Below are 19,523 nucleotides of genomic sequence, written 5' to 3'. Positions count from 1 at the left end.
AAAAACTAAAACTCAATCTTAATTGGCTAGAGACTCGTGCAGATAACGTGTTATAAAATCAAGCTCATAAGAATATAATCATAAAGAGACGAAGACAAGAGAGATAGATAGAAGAAGGGAAATTTTCTTCTTATTCAAGTGTATATTACAATGGTGAATGGTATCTCTATTTATAGGTAGAGAAATCAACCAAAAGGTCACCATGTTTAATGTCACATTAGTAGATACATTTCTATCTTAAAAAGATTCATCACCTTGGGAATACATATCCATGATAAGGATAAGTTGATGATAAGCTTAATGGACAATCCACTTGAATTTAATTCAATGTATTTATAACAAATTTTAAATAGTCAATTTTTTTATCTACAAAATGAAGCTAATATTTGATGTAAATTTAAGTTATATTTGTACAACTTGTTAAAATAGAGAGAAAATTTAAATAGTAACCTAAAAGGGAGAGATTTGCATAAATTAGCCTCACCATGAATCCTTAACACAAATAAACGATTGGGCTAATCATCTCAATTTGGTACAAGATAACGGGCTTCTCGGAGTTAATAGTATCCAATCGTAGCCCATTTCATCCGACCCGTCCCGTCGGCTTCGATCAACTTTTTGTTAGGGTTTTAACTTGCAAGTCAAAAAAATTTAACCATCTTCACGAAAACCAGAAAGTAGCATTTGTTCCCCAAAAGTTGCATGGATCCTTCAACCTTTAAGTCGTCTCCCGAATTGCAGCAACTTCTCAATGTAAGTTTTTTTTTTTTTCTAATATCATGTATAATTTTATTTGATGTGTATTTTGTATATCTGTTTTGCTTCTTCTTTCTGTAAATTGATTTAGTTTTGGATAATTTGGAAATTTTATTTGAGCATTATGCCTATGGATAGATACTTTTGATGCTGCTCCGGATTTAGAAGGATTCATTTTTTTCAGTTATGTTTCTTTTTGGATATTATTATTATTATTTAAAGAAAAAAAAAATGGAGGGGACTGAAAGTTGAGGAATTGAACCATTGCCAATGAGTTGAAAGTTTAGGTAGTCGACCAATTGGGAAATTATTGCTTTGATGTTTTTTTGCTTAATCTTCTCGAGCTCTGAAAACATGTATCTAGGGCACATACACTAGTGACGAAATGAGAGGAACTGTACTGTATAGTAGATTTTATGAGACGTGGTGAACTCCTTTAGGTCTGTCATTTTGATCCCCATTGTTTGTTTGACTAGACGCGTCTCCAGGATTTAATGGGTTCAAACTTATTATATTTTTAAAATTATGCATTCTATTTGTTATAATTTTAGTTGTTTTGTACCCCTAAATTTATACTTTGCGTTAGAAGTATTGGGTTCAGATAAACTATTGCTTTAAACATTTACTCGCCCCTGTGTTTGGCCTTGGTAAACCAAATGAAATCAACTTGAGAACCATGTGCAGTACGTCCGTGTGTTTATGAGTTAGTAGTATCGATGTATCAGCTTTTACTATGCAAACTTGTCCTTTGCGACTCTTTTATGGCAGCTCTTTTAGTGCAACAGCAGATAAGAACATCTTATTGCTTTTTTTTCCTTATATTTGGGGCTGATTATCTGAATCATCTATATCCACTTCTACTATGTTCAGGTGTGTTTTATTCAGTAGGAATAATTTGTATTTTAAGGCAAATTAAAAAATTTCTAAAACTAGACGTTCCCTAAATCTTATAGTACTTATTCTTTCAGAAGAAAAGACTCCTTACCAACAGTGGAGACTAATTTAAGTGCCTAGCACTAGTGGGCTAGGCATTAAATCCATTTCTCATTGAGCTAGAAAAATTAGTTCACGCCTAGGCTTGGCATCCATTGTTATGGATCTTTCACTTGTGTTGTGTTATGATTACGAGAGATTGTATACCTGTTGTTGGACAAATTTCTTCATAGCCTATCTCACTTCTTTCAGCACCTGTCATTTCTATTGACCCCGATGCATATAAAGGTGTACATAGGACGTTTTAGGTGATCTTCTCTCAATATTATTTGTTTGAGTAACTTGCAGCCTCTGCTAGATGTTATACTCTAGTCAATTTGCACTTTGAAAAATAAACCCATCTTTAATCTTTTTCTTGTCTGTCCACGTCTTATCGTTTTTACTGTTATATATTTGCCAATGTCAAAGTTTCTGCAGTGTTTTGAGATGTCTCCACAAATATTACGTTGTTAGTTGTGTTGGAAGAAGACAGTGCATGACTTGACCGGATTTGATTTAGTTGCCTCGACTTGTATATAATATGGCAGTTTTCGGTTTGAATGTTGGTGTGTGCTTTTCCCTGTGCCTACAGTTTTCTAATATTTTGCGGCTGATTTATTCCTTTTATGCAGCAAGAGAAGGAAAGGGCCATGGTCAATGAAGTAGTTGCAAAGCTTACAAGTTCCTGCTGGGACAAATGCGTGACTGGTACTCCCGGAAGCAAGTTCAGCTCCAGTGAATATAATTGTTTAAGTCACTGTGCAAAACGATACATGGAGATGAGCATGCTCATAATGAAACGGGTTCAGTGAAGAAAGATTAGCTTTATAAAAAATAAAAAAATCTTGTTGCACAGCACAATACAGTTCATGTGGTGTTGTTACTGATGTGTTATAAATTCTAAGAGATGCTCTCATTTTTATTTTATTCACGAGAAAGGCCATTCATATATACGTCAGTCAGACTGGATGCATTGAACAACCTTGCAAAGAATTTCTGTTGCCTCACACACAAGAAGAAAATTTTAAACAAAAAAAAAAAAAAAAGAAATAATATACACACAGAGAAGTTAAAAGTCAGAAGGGCTGATCCCACCCATAAACTCTGGCTAATGATCTTTACAGTTGTCAGTTCTTTTACAATAGCTTAAACAACACCAAGGTCAGTAGTCACTATTGGTGGTTTTCGGTTGAGAAAGCGCCATTACTGACAGTTATCCTATTTGAATCTCCAATTTCAGATGCCATAGCAACTACATCAGGTGGTATTTCCAAGGTTCCACTTCTTCTTCCCCAACTAGAGCGCCTCGGATGTAGTATACTACGCCCATCTGGCAATGTGGCACCATTGGATATAACTGATAGCTCTTCCTCCTTATCGAACTGATTATCATTTCTAGTCTGTCCTTCAAATTCATTTGCTCCTCTCCTTTCTTCATGCCAAGAAGGCTTCCTTCCCCTTTCTAAATCACTCATTGTTTTCTCCATGTTTGGACTAACAAAACCAACTCCAACTTCACGAGGTGGTATTCCAGGTTCTCTCGCCACTTTGGCTCTGAAGTTGTTCTTCGAAGGAGGTATACTAGTGCAGAATATCTCTGAGAAGTTGTGAAGTACACCTTTGTTATAAGGGTTGACCCTCCTATCATACCGATATCTGAAATTCTCATAGGTTGACTGCAGATTCAAATGTCAACATGATAGAGAAATAGAACATGAGGGTAGTTTGATTCTTCCAATAGGAAAAAGAAGCGGATTAAGTTTGAAGAACATAACAATACCTGATTTGTGCCAATAAGATACAAATGGAAGACGCTCAAGCCACCAACAAACCAAACTGATATAAATGTATAAATGATTAGCACAATAGAAGCAGGAGTCTTGGCCATTGCCTTCCAGATTGACGTATGTTCACCATCCATGATCCTTTTGATATAGACCCAGCAAAAGCCATGCACGTACAAGCAAAGAAGGGTTGTTGAGAAGACAAACATGAAGAAGAAACGGTAATTCCTCTGCACCAACAAACATAATATGGTTAGATTAAAAAAGCTACAGCACTAACATTACAAAAACTTCTCTGAATGCCCAGAAATTACGGAAGTAAGCCTTTGCTGTGTGACCAGCATAATGTCTGGCAGTAAAACTATCCAAAGTCTAAGATATGTCTCAACCGTATTACCAGAATCACAGCTTCAAGAGCAAGATTCTTTCAATGGGTTATGATAAAGGGGAAATATACCATTAAAGGTCTGTCTTAAAAGACTTCGTTAAACATATAAATGAAATAAAAAGAGGACACCCGTTTAGTTCCAAAGATTCTCAATGCGAAGAAAAGTATCAAATCTGCTTTGTTGTAAATACTTGGTCAAAACATACCATTGCAAGAATGACAATATCAGCTACAAAGCCTTAGCCTGAAGAGTTTATGGAAGAAAATGTAAATGGACAAACTGCAGCTCCTTCATGCGCTATTCTAACCTAATTACTTATAGAGGAAGTAAATTATTATTCAGAAATATGTTTTTTGGATGAAGTTCTATGGATTCAGGAGAAAGACAGAAAAACAAATTATAATGGCAGAAAGCGTCTTTAGGAAAGATAAGTGACTGCCTAGCTATGCACTACAGGTTTTCTCATAAAGATGAGCTTAGATGTGCATGGACAAGTGCAGATTAGGCCACAGCCTGAGAAGTTCAATAACTAGAAAAGAGGAACTAAAGGAAAAAAGAAACATACAATTTATCTTCATACTGCAAACGAATTCAGAACTAAATGGAAAAATCATGTATCAATGACCACCAAAGTATGATACAAATTACCATGGATCGGGAGGATTATTATTGGGAAATGCCATGAATGCATTGTAGGATCAAGAACTAAGTGGAAAAGCATTTCTTTTTTTACAACTTCTACTGTGAAGATGCTTGTATTTAGAACCAGATACTCACCAATCCAATGCATTGTCCAACCCAGGGGCAGTGATGGTCGAAACGTTCCACACAGTTGTTACAAATTGAACAATGTGAACAACGTGGAGGCCTGTACAACATGCAGGTGTCACAATATTTGGTTTTCACAGTTATTCCATTGACAGTCACATCCTTGATGCGTGGTAAACGTAATTGGGGAGTTTGACCAGGTCCAGCTAGAGCACTCCCTTCAAAGTTTTCTGGTTCTGGAGGATGAAGGTTGCGAGGAACTATACCGGGATCTCTTCCAGAAGTCAGTAGAAGAAGCACTATGACCTTTGTCAAAAAAAAAATGATGATGATTATATGTTCTGACTCATAAATCTACACAATTTTGTAGTAGTAATGTACTGATACAGTAAAAACTACCTAGTAAATAGTTAATTTGTTTGAAAACATCAGCCTGAAACATTATGAACTTTTTCCCACTAATAATTCAGAAGGTTATCTGTTACGTTGTGTGCTCTGGGAAAACAAAGTTCTACCTTATGTGATATAAAAAAAGTAAACATAAGACTACAAGAACCTAGTTTCACTCCCTTGTACGGCAGAGAATATTCAAGCAACTTCAAATTTTTCATGATGAACTAACGCAAAAACAAGATGAGATGCAAGGAGTAATGCTTTAGAAAGCTAAAATAAAGCCAGTATTACCAAAGCACTAAGGTATGGCCAACACAGTAAAAGATCAAGTAAGGGAGAAAATTCCAACTATTGCAATTCTGCACACGGAGAAAGCGCAATGAAATCTGGCACATTTCTGCTACCTAAAATTGAACCGCATAGAAGGTACATATTATTATCTCTATTTTTGGGCATAAACTTTTTATGTGTCCAGTTAGAAATGTGGATTTGTTAAAAAATTTATATCTGTAAACCAAAGAAAGGGGAATTCCATTTATGGTAAAAGATTCTGTCATTTCAGTTATTTCTTAAGAAGAAAAAGCCACTCTAGACCAATAAATGAATATTTAACTACAATTCTTCTCCTCAAGATTCCCTAGGTTCCTCATAAATTAGTTGAATCTCTTCAAAACACCATGCAATGTTAAACTGTCAAGCATATCTCAAGTGTCATTTTTTTGAGAATGAAGTACAAAACTTCTCAAACTGTTGGCAATCGATGTGTTCTGCTTCTAAAACTAATGAGAACAAGAAGGATTTTTTTCAACTCCAGCAAGTTCACTGACTTCCTAGTTAGACTCTCATGCTCGGTCTTCACATAATGGCCCATCCCTGAAGACCTTCAAAGCTAACTTTAGCTGGAGAAAAGATTTATAAATCTTAACTTTTGTCAACAGAAAGTAGCAGTGATACATTACCCCAAAGATGCACTATACAATCTTCACCGTTTTTTAAACTTCGTCATTATGATCTCCGTTGCAATAGCAGACTAGCTTGATTCTCCCAAATTAACAGCAGCTTTTATATGGACTTGCACAAGGATCGCATCACTGCTCTACCTTCAGAAACATACGTGCCTATTCCCTTCCTAGCTTGGGATTGCATAAACCTTGTTTACCATGAAGGGCCAAAAACTATTGGCTCTCTCCTCCCTAGCTTCTAATTACACTGAGACAATGCTAGATCCCTCATGCTCTTTGTAAAAGGACTTTCACTTTGTTTGAATACACCACGCCCTTTTTGCCCAGATGATTATAATTGTTGATCAACAATACCAATAGAGTCTAGTAAACACTCTTTCGAAAACAACATCCATATCTGTTAAGGGCAGTGGTTCGGTTTGTGCAACCAGAAAAACTGGAAGAACATGGACTAAATATTTGAAAGCCCACACATCTTCAAAATATAAGCTGCACTGTCTGGCCATGATATATCCAACCCTTGTTTTGACTTTTGAGTAGACACATTGACATTATCATCGATCCAACACTTTTTTACGGGCATATCAAAAGAGCCAAGTACTTAGCAATGTCTTCAACTATTCAGATAGTGTTCTTACTTTAAAATGTGTCTGAGGTACAAAGTTATAAATGCCGACATCCATTACAATTAAAATCAGAAATCTTAAATCATCACAATCACAAAAGCTTTCTGCCATATATAACCATGTCTGCTCCAGGTTCCAGCTACTGGTGCAAAATAAGTATGCTCATCACATATCGTTTCCAACTACTCTGACACGACTACTTGTATATCTTAGTTATGTATAATAGTTATAGGCAGCAGTTAGCAGTTATCTACAGTAGTTATTAGGCAGTTATCTACAGCAGTAACTATTTTTGTGTCAAGAGTTATCTTTATGTTTAGTATAAATATATGTATCTAGCAGAGATCCGGTAAGAAGAAGAAAATTATTTTATTTGTTTTTATATTTGGAGATTTGTCCACTCCATACGGACTTAGTTATTGATTAATGCAGTGTTTAAGATTCTTGCACTTCATTTAATCAGTAAAGCTTTATTTTCATCTTGGTTTCTATCATACTCACTTCATCATCCAATGTCAATATTAAATTACAATCATGTAACCAGGAAAAGGAATAACCGGAGAAAAATGAACAACATTGGCCAAGGAACAGGCAGTCAAACTATTAGGGAAAGAAGTCAAGTTTTTAGGATGAACTAACATCATGGTATTGAGAAGGACACACAGCAATCCAGCAATCATGTAAGATATTTCATAAAGCAGCCCTAGCAAAACTTATTATATCCATATGAATTATGTCCCCTATCTGTATAAATATAAAGGAATTGCTCCAATATGCTTCACTAATAATAATGGAATCAATGGCACAGAGTCAAAAAGAACAAAGACTCTTAACAAACCAATCCAATAAATTCACTTATTATAGAAGAAAAAGAAATCCTATATAATTTCTAAATTGGAAGATTAAACACAAGCAAAATCCAAATGATATTGTCAGTGGGAGCAAAAATATACACTTACATATACTGAGAAAACAACGGCTACAACCATAATCGACCACCCCCAGTCACCAGAAAAATCATCCACCAGTTTCCTCGCAACAAAGACACAAAAAACAGCAACTGGGGCGACTATTAGGAAGATAGTCATAAAGACTGACCTGACATCAGGTCCAAAAATGAATCTTCCTTGAAGAATAAATTTCTGCATAATCAAGAGGCACTAATGTCAAGAAAAAGGTATGCACAATCACGACATATGCGCCTTAAGAAGCTTTGTTATTGCAAAGAGATGTCAAAAAATAGCAATAATACATCTAATTTGAAGAGCTTGTCAATAGTACATGTAGTTGCTTCATTTTAGCGCGAACTAGAATTTTGAGGCATCTCAAAGTTTTGTAGAGCTTTAATTAGCTTACTGATTTCTGCTTACCTTATTTGCTTCTTTTTTTACTATCTATCCTTCCTTCTGAGGTTTCCTCGTAAAGGTATTAAAGGTATTTGGTGTTTACCTTATTTGTCATATTTTACAGAAAATTTGTGAAATTATTATTTTTACTATCTTTTTTGGTTAAGTATGGTAGTGTCAACTTAATTTTTCCAAGTACATCATATGAATAGGAAAGGTTTGGATAATCTACAAATGCCTCTTTACTGTGTTTTCTTTCATTAGAGTTCATTTTACAGCAGTTAAAGCTCTCATGGAATTACAGTAGGTACTTGGAAGAGAAGACGACTAAGGGATATCAGTGAAATTACTTTTGTTTCCTGCAGAGAGACTTCTCCTACTTTGCATCAACTACAAAACCCTTACCTACACTGAAACCTGAAATATTTACCACCAAATAATTCCCTGCACTTCAGAGTCCATTGAGCACTAAACCCTACAAACTGCAGGAATCTGCCCACTATGACAGCAACAGCTATTCTGAGAGCAAAAGTAGTTGTACTTCCATATCTTTTAGTATCGTAATTTCATTTTTCAATTGAGTTGAATAATCTCATCTTTGAACCACCACCGTTCATGCCAAACTAAAGTTGAATAATCTTATCTTTGAACCACCACCATTCATGCCACTACCTGAAGTGAAGCTTAGAAGCCACAGAATCAATGCTCTTTAGTCGTTTCAAAAGGACCACAATATATGTCTGCCTTTTCCATCATTCTATAACTAAAATTTACTGTATATTACAAAACAATTCCATAATTATCAAGTATTTAAAACTAAGTTCAACAGGTAAAAGTTTAAACAATCCATTAATTTCAGGGAGAACGAGGGACTAAAATCACTAGTAGCTATTCAACGATCTCAAACAGTTAATACAATATCAAAGGAATAATTACAAATTAATCAAACATTTGAAAAAATAGAATCCTGAAGTTCCAAAAGAAAATCTGAGATCCCAACATATAGAATAGTACAGGAAAAAGGTCAATCACTTACATTACTTCCCTTCCAGACCTGATAAGTCCGTATAAAGGCGGCCTGATTGGTTGCACCATCGCCGGAATCTGAACTTTTGGGCGGAGCCACTCCATACATCTCTCTTATTTTTTTCTTCTCTCTCAATCAATCAAAATAAAGCAAAGGATATCAATATCTAGTAGTACAAGTTGAATAAGGAAAAGGTCAATGAAAACGAAAGAGAAAGGAAACGAAAAAAAGGTGACTTCGTTCTCTTCTCTCTCAACTTTTTATTCGTTATTACTTCAACTGTCGACGCGTAGAACAAGTCAGCCACGCGGAGCCATTGCGCCAGATCCCGGCGACGGCGAACGGCGTTTTTTGGTCGGAAGCAGTGAATTTTGATAAGTAGAGATGAAGTTGTTTATTATTAGCTGGAAGAAGAGTGTGTGAGTTGGAATTGAAATGATTGAAGGAGGAGGAAGAGACTCGGGACAACCAAAAAAAATCGGAATTTGAAACTCAGCCTTTTTTGCCTCTTTTCTCTCTTTTAATGTGACTTTTACGGCTTACAAATAGGGGGTAAAAAGGTAACAAAAAAATGTCATATCACACTAATTGTTTAGTCAAATTAATAAATAAATTAGATTAAATGCAAATGAAGTGGTAACAAACTATACCTTCTTCAAAATAGAACCTTATTTTTAAGTAATATTTTCTAAGTTAAAAAGTATTTTTTAATGTATTATAATCTCTTTTATTTTCTGTCATTGATATTTATTTTTTGCCTCGTCTAATTGAGGATGTTGTATTAATGATACTATTCCTATCTTATTCTTATTTAATCACATTTAATATTTTATTGTGAGGAAAAGTCAACTAAAAGTAAGTATTAAGGTGATAGTTCATAAAAATAATTCATTAACATAACAATTTTTTTTTTACTTTTTTAAATTTAATATCTAATGAAATAATATTATATAAAAAGAATAATTTAAAAACGAAGTAGTAGTTTCACTAATGTCAAAGATATTTAATTTAGAAGAAGAAAAAAAAAAGTGTGAATAAAATGAAATAGAGTTTGAACTTAAACCTAAAGCAAAAGCAATCCCACATATTATTCCAAATTCAGTGTTGGAGTTCATCTGCATGCAGGCAAAGTTGAATGCTAGCTATTAGCTTATATTATATCATTATTAATTACAGCAAATTACATCGATGCTTAGGTTATTTCAGAACAAAAACATAAGAGATCCATCACGATGCCATCCATGAATAAATGGGACGTGGGGCTTCATGAGCAGCAAAGTTATTATTAGCAGTCTACCATCCCATGTTAAGAAATAAAAGGAAGACTACCCTCGAAACTTATGGTCTACAAATAAATAATAGAAATTTGTGTGGTTATAAATCATTTCATTAAGAGTAAAATGAATATCTTAAAGTTGAATTGTTACTTATTATAGAAATGTATCATTTTTTTTAGACTGACTATAAAAGAAAACAAGTCATATAAATTGAGACGAAAAAAATAATGAATTACCGCGAAAAAAAACTTCGTGGTATATGTTTTTAAACGATATAACTATCCAACATTGTGAAGAGATAAAGAAAAAAACAAAATACCAAACATGAATAGCCAACGTGTTGGAAAGCTGACCACATTTTTTCAAGTACACAAGCATGACGCAAAAGGCAGAGGTGTCCCAAAAAATAAAAATATTAGTATTCAACAAAGATGAGTTATTAGTGTGGAATTATATTAACATAATGAAGATTAATAGGATGCATGCCAAGTGCCAAATGTGTAGCCATTTATTTGTTTTTTTTTTCTCATTTTCTTTTTTTTTTCTATTCAAATAAGCAATCTTCAATCATTATAAGACAAAAAATGAGAGAACAGTTCAAACAAATAAAAAGTAGTTGGTATGTAATATTGTGTCAAATTAAAGAACAACGAAATTAGAAACGAGATAAGCGATTGTTAAATTTACGCCTTTACTAAATCTATCGTTAGTTCTTCTCTTAATATTTTATGCCTTTTAGTTTTTATAATTTATTTATTTTTAGATATTTATTTATTATTTCGTGTAACTTATTAAATTTAACATGAAAGTACTTTTATTTTTTTGTATATTTTTTTCTAATTAAAGATTCAATCAAGGGGCTTCAATAGATATACCAAAGAAAAAATGAAAGGAGGTAAAATCTCACTTCTGCGTTACAATACTTAGAATCTTATGAAATATATTTTTACACTCGGGCTTATAAGAGAAGAAAAGGAAACGCAAAGGAGAAGGGTTGTTCTTTATCACATGAGCTTACAAAAAGGTTAAATGATCTTTAACATTAAGCGAGAATAAATAAGATATTGAATATAAAATTGTCCTTTCACTCAAATTTCAATTAATGTTAGATTTGCTCTTCACTCGGAATGAAAATACCTACTTTTAGCTTGACTCGAATTGAATCTGTTTATCCTTAGTTACACCAAATGTTAAATTAGTTATTAAAACGAACAAAATTGACTTCTTTCGAGTCCAAAGTTTCCCTTTTTGTATATCTTACTAGGCTTATAATTATGCGATCTGGTTTTTGTATTGCTGAATGATCAGGCCTCCCTGTATTACAATACAAACTTAGAGATGGTTAAACTTCAATAAATTGCTAGTATTTGTGATTGGGAAAATTTCCCACCAATGTTGCCTTCTTTGTGGCCCAAAATTTTATTGGATCTTTTGGGTTATTATTGTATTTGTTGGGCTTATAATTTTGCAAAATGGGCTCCACCTGTAGATGGATCTGGCTTTCAGGGTGTGTTGGTACTTGACCGTTAATAAAACAAGTTTTTTAAAATTGAGAAAAATGACTTTCTTAATCAAAGTAGATAAACAAGTTGTATAAGTGACATTTCAAGTTCATTATCTCTTCATCACTCATCCAACATATCGTCCCCCTCCCCCGACAATCCTAGTTACGGACACCCCCACCTCTCACTCCCCACAATATATTCCCACCTCCCCCATAGTGTTTTGCTAGATAACATATAAACAGGAAAAATTCCAGAAATCTCACCTTTAAGTTCTCTTATTACCGTTATCCCCTATTAGTCTTACAAATTTCCAAAATTCCTCATTTTTGTGCATCAGATTAATGTATCAACGCAACAAATTAGTATATCTCGCGCATCAGATTAGTGTATCATGTATAAAATGTAATTCAAATTAGTGTATCATGTATAAAATGCAATGTATCTTACTTAACGATTAATGTATCTCGCACATCAAATTAGTGTATCATATATAAAATGTACTTCAAATTAGTGTATCATGTATAAAATGTAATGCATCTTACTTAACGATTAATGTATCTCGCGCATCAGATTAGTGTATCAGTGCTTATATTATTGTATCTGGTTGAGGGATTTTTGGATTTTTGTAATTATAAACTTATAAGGGACAAATGATAATTTTGCCTTAAAATCTTAATTGTTGTCCTTTGCAAACTCACTTGTTTTGAGAGAGAACATTTTTCTCCGTACCAAACACACTCTCAGCGTATAGCGAAAAAAAATGAAAAAATGAAGAGGTCCTACCGGGAGTCGAACCCAGGTCGCTGGATTCAAAGTCCAGAGTGCTAACCACTACACCATAGAACCGATGACGTCAACTTCACCATTTAAATTTATATGATATAGAATATACCAAATTAGCTACTTGCTATCCTTGCAAATTTATCTCTTTTATCAAAGCTAATAAATTCGTGACAAGTCGTTATTACTAGCAATAATTTCCTATTCTATAGAAGCCGAGTTTTATTCTCAAAACTAGTTGAAGATACTTGAAAGTTTGAAGGAACTACTAGTATTGAAACTTGAATGCAGCATATAATATAAATTGAAAATATTTCACAAAATACAACTTTATGTTGTGTCCATATTTTGTAGTATCATTTAGGTAGGAATGAAGTGATATTATTGTGCCGTCCAACTTTACCAAATTTAGTACATACTATAATTAATGAACATATAATTTTCTAAATAAAAAGCAACTTAAAACTTTCCAGATGTTGATGAACATTTTTTAAAAAAAAAATTGATTCTTAGTGTTAGCCAATCTTACAAAATTATGTTCTTTAATCTATCTGATAAAAAGTAACTTTCCAAATGTCAAATTAAGAACTCTGTTATGTGATTCTTAAATAGGAAATGATTGTTACATTAAAAATACTTTATTAATGAAAAAGTTTCTCCAAACTGCAAGTAGAATACAATAAAATTCATATATGATTGTACACACTCATATAGTGGAAGTGCACTTTTAACACTACTGGTTTCTCCAACAACAACTGATGGCAACTACAATCAAATTAAAAAGACTTTCAAAGTGTCTTTATATATACTCTATCACTTTCTCATGTATTAAGTGGTAGTTAACATTTGTTGTATAGTGACAGTTCAAATTATTATTTATGTAAGTTATTATAACGCAGCAATATTGTTCCTCTTTTTATTCCTTGTGCGGCTATTGAATTGAGTTGAAAAAAATAAATCTCGGGCGTGACTCAGTTTTAGAATTTGTTTCAATAGTTAAAGATTGATCAAGACCACATAAAGAGTCCACTTTTCCATGCCAGAAACCATGTGTGACTGTTAACATTCTCTCTAGTACGTTCAGATCTGTCAGTTGAACCGTAAACAAATATGAGTATTCAATACTAGATAAATTGATAATTGAAATGAGTGTGACTCTAATTATATCATGTTAAGATATGAATTTTTTTCGGTGTTATTCATGCTCAAAAAGTTGACTAATCAGCATAAAGAATCCACTTAAAATTCCATAATAAAATTACGATGTAGAGATTAATTCGTTTCTATTAACTCTAGTGCATCTTATATCCATTAATCAATTATTTTGTATCAACTAATTGGCTAAATTAATGAAGGGAGGATATGAACCGTAAAGAAGAAAATCTATACCTGCTCCCATATTATCACTAATTAAGAAAATATATCGCACAATAGATTACAAGTGATTAGCTTAATTAATTACATGCAACATTATTATGACCAGGACTTGTTACCTTCCGCTGCTCAATAAATTACAATATACACAGTTAAATTTACGTAGTTGGATCACTTCAAAAATAATTACGAAAAATTGTATTTTTTTAAATAACCCAACGTGCTACTCTGTCCGATCAGAGTACAGACATCTAAATCCAGTGTTACTATATATACTAGAGGAAATATTATTTAAAAATTGAAATGATTTATATATCTTTGTAAAAATAATAAGTATCAAGATATATAGAACCAATTAATTTGGCGATACAAGTATGGAAAGGACATAATAATGACTTACATAGCCAATTATATTTCATAAATGATTTTAGTCCTAAAAAAGTAATTCTAAATCCGCATCTAATAAAATCATTATAACGTTTGTGTCTAACTAAAGCTAGATACTTATTTTAATAGTGTAAACAAATCTTGATATCTTATTTTATTGATGGAAGGATTACCATGTAAATTAAATGTTATCTTCTTCATGCATGCAATCGATAATCCAACTGTAAAGATCTATTATATATTTCAAAAATCAATCCTAACTGAGTTTCTATAGGTCACTACTAGAAAAATATGAAAGTGGCTTTTAAATCGATTGACAATTTCTAGTTAATTTATCACTAGATAGTTTTTTAGATAATTAGTTTTTTATATAATTCATTGTTATTTCTTAAATAAATGAAATTACCATGATGAGATCATGTGGTTCCACATGTAGCCATAAGTAATTGGGTAAAGACAGGTGACATTTAAAAAGCAATTAGAGATAAAGCGCAATACCCTTTTGCTTATCACACTTTATACAAGTTCATCCATAATTTAAGGACACAATCTATTAATTAACGTGTTTAATATATTTATAAATACTTATTTTCAATAAATTTTAAGGGATAGCAAATAAATTAATATTATAAATAATAATTTTATTGAAAAATAATATGGGTATAAATATATTTCTTTCTGATTCTTCCCTCTAAATTTTCTTCGTGATTTGAGAATGTTACTGACATATTTATTGAATGTATGATTATTTAAATTTATTTGTGGTTCTTCTCGAAGTATTTGATTGACAAAAAGAGCCCGGTTATATTATGATCTCTTGGTAAATATCAAAGAGTTCATGAGATATTCGATATGCCTCTTTTGAAGAATATATTACCCTTTATATACATGTGAGATATAGGGTTTACGATAAAGTAATTCCAAGAACTTTTAACTAAAATTTGTCTCATCTTATAGTGTCCACAATTTTTTGTCTACGATTAAGTATCTAATCAAACTTTTAAGAATCATTTGACAGTGTGTGAAAATAATGTTGAATAGAGTATATTAGTAATGCATACACTAACGATACTTGTATTAGTTATATATTCTAAAATTATTTCTTATACAATGTTTGATTTGATCACACTTTGATATATTATAAATAAAATACATTGCATAACTTCTATTTTACGGGTAGTTCGATCATTGATCAATCTAAAGCATGTGTTGTTATTCTTTAAAAGTGTAGGGTCGATTGATAGAGTACATAAGAATATATTAAATGGAGTATATTAGTAATGCTTGTATTAGCAATGCATGTATTAGTTATGCTTGTATTAATTATACATATATAGATTATTTTTATGCATTGTTTGATTTGGTCCATTAAAAATAACATGTATTGCATAAAATATATTACTTACAAAGATAACCTCCAATATTAGGGTAGAAAAAATGTACAAAGGTTAAAGGGGTAATTGAATTTCTTATCATATTAGTGTATGCATTAAAATCATTACAATAGTAATAACTAGAAATTCATGATAGTAGTAATACACGCATTAATACAGGATGGAGTGTATAACATAGATTGGAAAAGAGTATCAACTACCAAACATATTATTTTCGTAATACATAATAGAGTACTGTCTAACTAATGCTACATAGATTTCCCAAATAATATTTGGGGAAAAACTTGGCAAATAGTGTTTGTCCATACACTTTGTTATTATTTGTCAAATATCCCAAATTTTCAAATATTAATTTTTTCTAGTATTTGGGTCAAATCTCATTATTTGGGATCTTTTAAAAATTAAAATTTTACCCCAAAACTTCTATATTTTACAAAAACACCCTCTATAGTTGTTGCTTACATTATATTACATAATTTTTTACGTTAATTCCAAGATAGTGATGAAATATTTTATGAATGTTGAATGATAATATGGTTATTGATGAAAATGATGAACAATCAGCTCAAGACAACAAAGTCATGTGTTTTGTCTATTTCACGATGAATGAAATGATGCTTGTTGCACTCACTCCAAATTACCACATTGCTCTAGTGTCGTGGACACTATTTGTTATTGTTGTAACAAAGATCCAATTAACTCGTATAATACAAACTTATGGTTCGTTTTGATATTTTTAAAATTTATGTGTATAAATTAATATTTTTCTAAAAAAATAAAATACACATGGTGAAATTTCACTTAAATTTTCATCCAAATAATATTACTAGGAATATTTGAAAATCTATGACCAAACGCTAGCTAAAAAGATTTTCGTTCCACTGCTCTACCAATCGAGCTATTCCGACTATTCTCAATCCAGATTGAAACTGGTGGCACAATAATTTATGCATTATTTTTTATATTTTCGAACTACCCGTTAAAGTTATTGAACGATAGCTACATTAATATAGTATTTGTATAGTACTTTGCTAATGACAGATGCAAGTTATAGGGGCATTCAAGTACTGTTAAACAAGTGTTACGTATGTATATAATATCATATAATTTCTTTTATAAAAGGTACTGCTATGTTTTTTTAGCACCTGAAAGGGAAGAAAAGGTAATAATTTTTTATTTTTTTAAAAAAAAAAAGTAAAGGGAAGTTCATGATATATAATGCAAGAATTTGAAATAGGCGGAAAGTTGTGAATTATTGGAGTAAAAAAAAGGTGGTTTAATACCTGTCCATTTAATTTGACGCTCAATAATAAACAAGTAGTAGTACTGTATATATGCAATTATTATTATGCATGTGTTTATTTTTTTCCTTTTAATTCAAGACTGAAATAGACTTCGTATTGAATTTCTAGTGTCACATTCTAATTGATGAAAGCACATTGTTCACTTGTTTATATTATCGATATCAAGTTCATTATCTGAATAAAAGAGGAAGACTATGGATTAATCGATATTAGCTTTATACAATTAAAAATAAAATTATTTATATATTACTTTTTTCAAATCTCAACTTATTGTATTTAATCGATGGAATTACATAATGTGTTCACTTGGGAAAAAAAAAGGGAGTCATGTCAACCATGGAAAACTAGCTAGTCAAATAAATAAGCAAAATGTGTGATCACACATTTAGTTTTGCCTATATTTATTGGATATAGATTACAAAATGACTAAACTATCACCTGAATTTTAATTAGGTCACATCTAATACAATATATCATCCAAAAAAAATCGAGCTTTTTTTTTTTTGCAACTATTTAGTTAATAATCTTTTTCTTTTTGCAACTTAAAGGACAGTTTAGACAATGATCTGAACTCTAAGGATCATTCTTGAGTAAATTAAAAATTTTCTATCACAGGCTAAACTTTTTTGAACATAATTAGACGATAAACTAATATTTTGTCCGTTAATGAGTCAGCCGTTTGTTACACAACTGGATCTATTTGTTTGACAAGTTCTTCGTTGCGTCTACATTTATTTCATTTCTTTGACTAGCTAATTCTCCATACTTAACATAATTATTTTGCTAATTATATTGCCATCAAATACGTGACAGTTGACCATTTTCAACACACAAAAATGTTTGACAAAATAAAAAATGAAGGAAATTAAAAGATAAAAATTACTTAAAAGAATTATGTTTAATGAATTACTACTTAATTAATTAATTTATCCCAACATCAAGGGATGTTTTTGTCATTTTGTTCTTGGAAACACAAGGTTATGATGTGCTGCCATCCAACATAGTTTCTATCAAAGGGGTATTAAGCTGACTAGGTTAGCTTAGATACTGGGTTAAAAGCACCAATTTTTTTAAAGTTCCTAGGTCAAATTAAATACTTTTATCTAACAACCAAGATCTATGGCTTTACTTTTTCACATAATATATATGTACTAATTCAATTCACTAATAATTTATCGGTATCAAATATTTAAATCAAATGATGTGTACATGATATATATAATTATTATTTGATTATAGTTAATTAATGTATATTTTTATTTATTTAATTAATTAATTAATTTAACGTAAATATCGAATAAATATTTACCACTCTCTTTCTCTTTCTGTTATCAGATCTCCTATGTAACTGTAATTTTGTTTTTAAAAAGTAGAAGCTTCTGGTCAAAATGCAATGGACTAAAAGTTCAGTCCTCCAAAAATAGACGGCCACGAAATGCTATGTCCCATTCCTTTTTCGAAATTAAGTTACATGCATCGTTATCTTAAAACATGTTTTAAATTATTATTATTATTACATTTATATCATAATTATAATTTTCTTTTGTACTTTTTATTAAATTAAATTATCAATTGTGTTCGTTATTTTATAGTTTATAATCATCTAATTAATGGCCAGATTTACAAACTCCCCCTCCCCCTCTGTTCTGTTACTTGTCGTGGTTCGTTTTGTTTTTTTACAAAGTTAAATGGTACGAATTTCGATCAAGTAGTATTCTTTTATCACAATTTAGTTTTAAATTTTAAATTTATAAAATTAAATTAATCTAAGTTAAGTTTACTTTTAGAAAATTAGTGATCAAATTGACTCTTATAAAGTAAAATATGACAAATAAAAGGAAACAAAATAAGTATGTTTACTGGTAAAAGCGTAGAACATAAATTTGAGGTCTTAATAAATAATTTGAGATATTAAAAAAAACGTAACTATCTTTTATTGATATATTAAAAATAAATATTTATTTTTGAAATACTGAACGAATAAAAGAGAAGAGACTAAAGTGTTTAAATTTGCATGTATTATCACCCAAAAATATCTATAGCGTAGAACTTAAGTATGAGCTCTTGATAAACGATTTTTGAGAAATAAAAAAAAATGTACTTATTTTTTTTTGATATATAAAAAAAAATATTTTTAAAATAGTGAACAACTAAAAGTGAAGATATGAATTTAAATTTTGCATTTGCAATCACCCAAAAATATCTATCTTAAAATATAGAATTTAAATATTATTATTACCTAACTATTACTGTCTAATGGTGTGAAAACTGTTTAATGACGGTGCTTAAACTAATTTTTAATATTTAGTTTTGCTAGAGTTGCGGAGGAGATAGGAGTTTAATTATATATATTTTTTTCTAGTTAGTGGAGGCTAATATATAGTGTCAGCATTTTGTCGTGCTTAAGTAACAATTCTATGCAAAAAACTCTTCTTCATGTACTATAAATATGTGACTATCACCCTTGTTTATCATCAAC

General features: G+C 31.3%; 2 protein-coding genes and 1 non-coding gene across 5 annotated transcripts; 1 reads left to right on the top strand and 2 right to left on the bottom strand.

Annotated features, from left to right (window-relative positions):
• The first annotated feature begins 575 nt into the window (after positions 1-575).
• LOC101246808 (mitochondrial import inner membrane translocase subunit TIM8) lies at positions 576-2,655 on the top strand. The gene is made up of 2 exons (XM_004235315.5): positions 576-753; positions 2,361-2,655. Exons 1-2 carry the CDS (start codon positions 703-705, stop codon positions 2,538-2,540), a joined length of 231 nt encoding a protein of 76 aa, XP_004235363.1. The 5' UTR covers positions 576-702; the 3' UTR covers positions 2,541-2,655.
• Positions 2,656-2,797: 142 nt separating this feature from the next.
• Positions 2,798-9,803, bottom strand: LOC101260213 (probable protein S-acyltransferase 7). Of its 3 annotated transcripts, XM_010320016.4 has the most exons (6): positions 9,033-9,517; positions 8,402-8,668; positions 7,610-7,792; positions 4,679-4,975; positions 3,509-3,742; positions 2,798-3,404 (listed from the first exon to the last, which is right to left on the bottom strand). In XM_010320016.4, exons 3-6 carry the CDS (start codon positions 7,736-7,738, stop codon positions 2,901-2,903), a joined length of 1,164 nt encoding a protein of 387 aa, XP_010318318.1. In that variant the 5' UTR covers positions 7,739-7,792; positions 8,402-8,668; positions 9,033-9,517; the 3' UTR covers positions 2,798-2,900. The 3 variants fall into 3 exon arrangements, with proteins under 3 accessions (XP_010318318.1, XP_004235323.1, XP_019068535.1); XM_004235275.5 differs by lacking the exon at positions 8,402-8,668 and having other exon boundaries at positions 9,033-9,803; XM_019212990.3 differs by lacking the exons at positions 7,610-7,792; positions 8,402-8,668 and having other exon boundaries at positions 9,033-9,520.
• A 2,776-nt stretch (positions 9,804-12,579) lies between these two features.
• TRNAQ-UUG (transfer RNA glutamine (anticodon UUG)) lies at positions 12,580-12,651 on the bottom strand. The gene has a single exon. It is a non-coding gene; the product is annotated as a tRNA-Gln (tRNA).
• Between the last annotated feature and the right edge of the window lie 6,872 nt (positions 12,652-19,523).

Source organism: Solanum lycopersicum, chromosome 3 (genome assembly GCF_036512215.1).
Source record: "Solanum lycopersicum chromosome 3, SLM_r2.1".
In the NCBI taxonomy this organism is placed as follows: domain Eukaryota; kingdom Viridiplantae; phylum Streptophyta; class Magnoliopsida; order Solanales; family Solanaceae; genus Solanum; species Solanum lycopersicum.
This window is presented reverse-complemented; position numbering and strand designations above follow the sequence as displayed.

Bases quoted from the DNA above. Each gene is read 5' to 3' on its own strand.
- LOC101246808 (XM_004235315.5), top strand. From the start codon at position 703: ATGGATCCTTCAACCTTTAAGTCGTCTCCCGAATTGCAGCAACTTCTC. The intron at 754-2,360 runs GTAAGTTTTTTT...CCTTTTATGCAG, and splicing joins AATTGCAGCAACTTCTCAAT to CAAGAGAAGGAAAGGGCCAT.
- LOC101260213 (XM_004235275.5), bottom strand. From the start codon at position 9,131: ATGTATGGAGTGGCTCCGCCCAAAAGTTCAGATTCCGGCGATGGTGCA. The intron at 7,793-9,032 runs GTAAGTGATTGA...TTGATTATGCAG, and splicing joins AGGTCTGGAAGGGAAGTAAT to AAATTTATTCTTCAAGGAAG. The intron at 4,976-7,609 runs GTAAGTGTATAT...TTTTTGACAAAG, and splicing joins CCGTTGTTTTCTCAGTATAT to GTCATAGTGCTTCTTCTACT.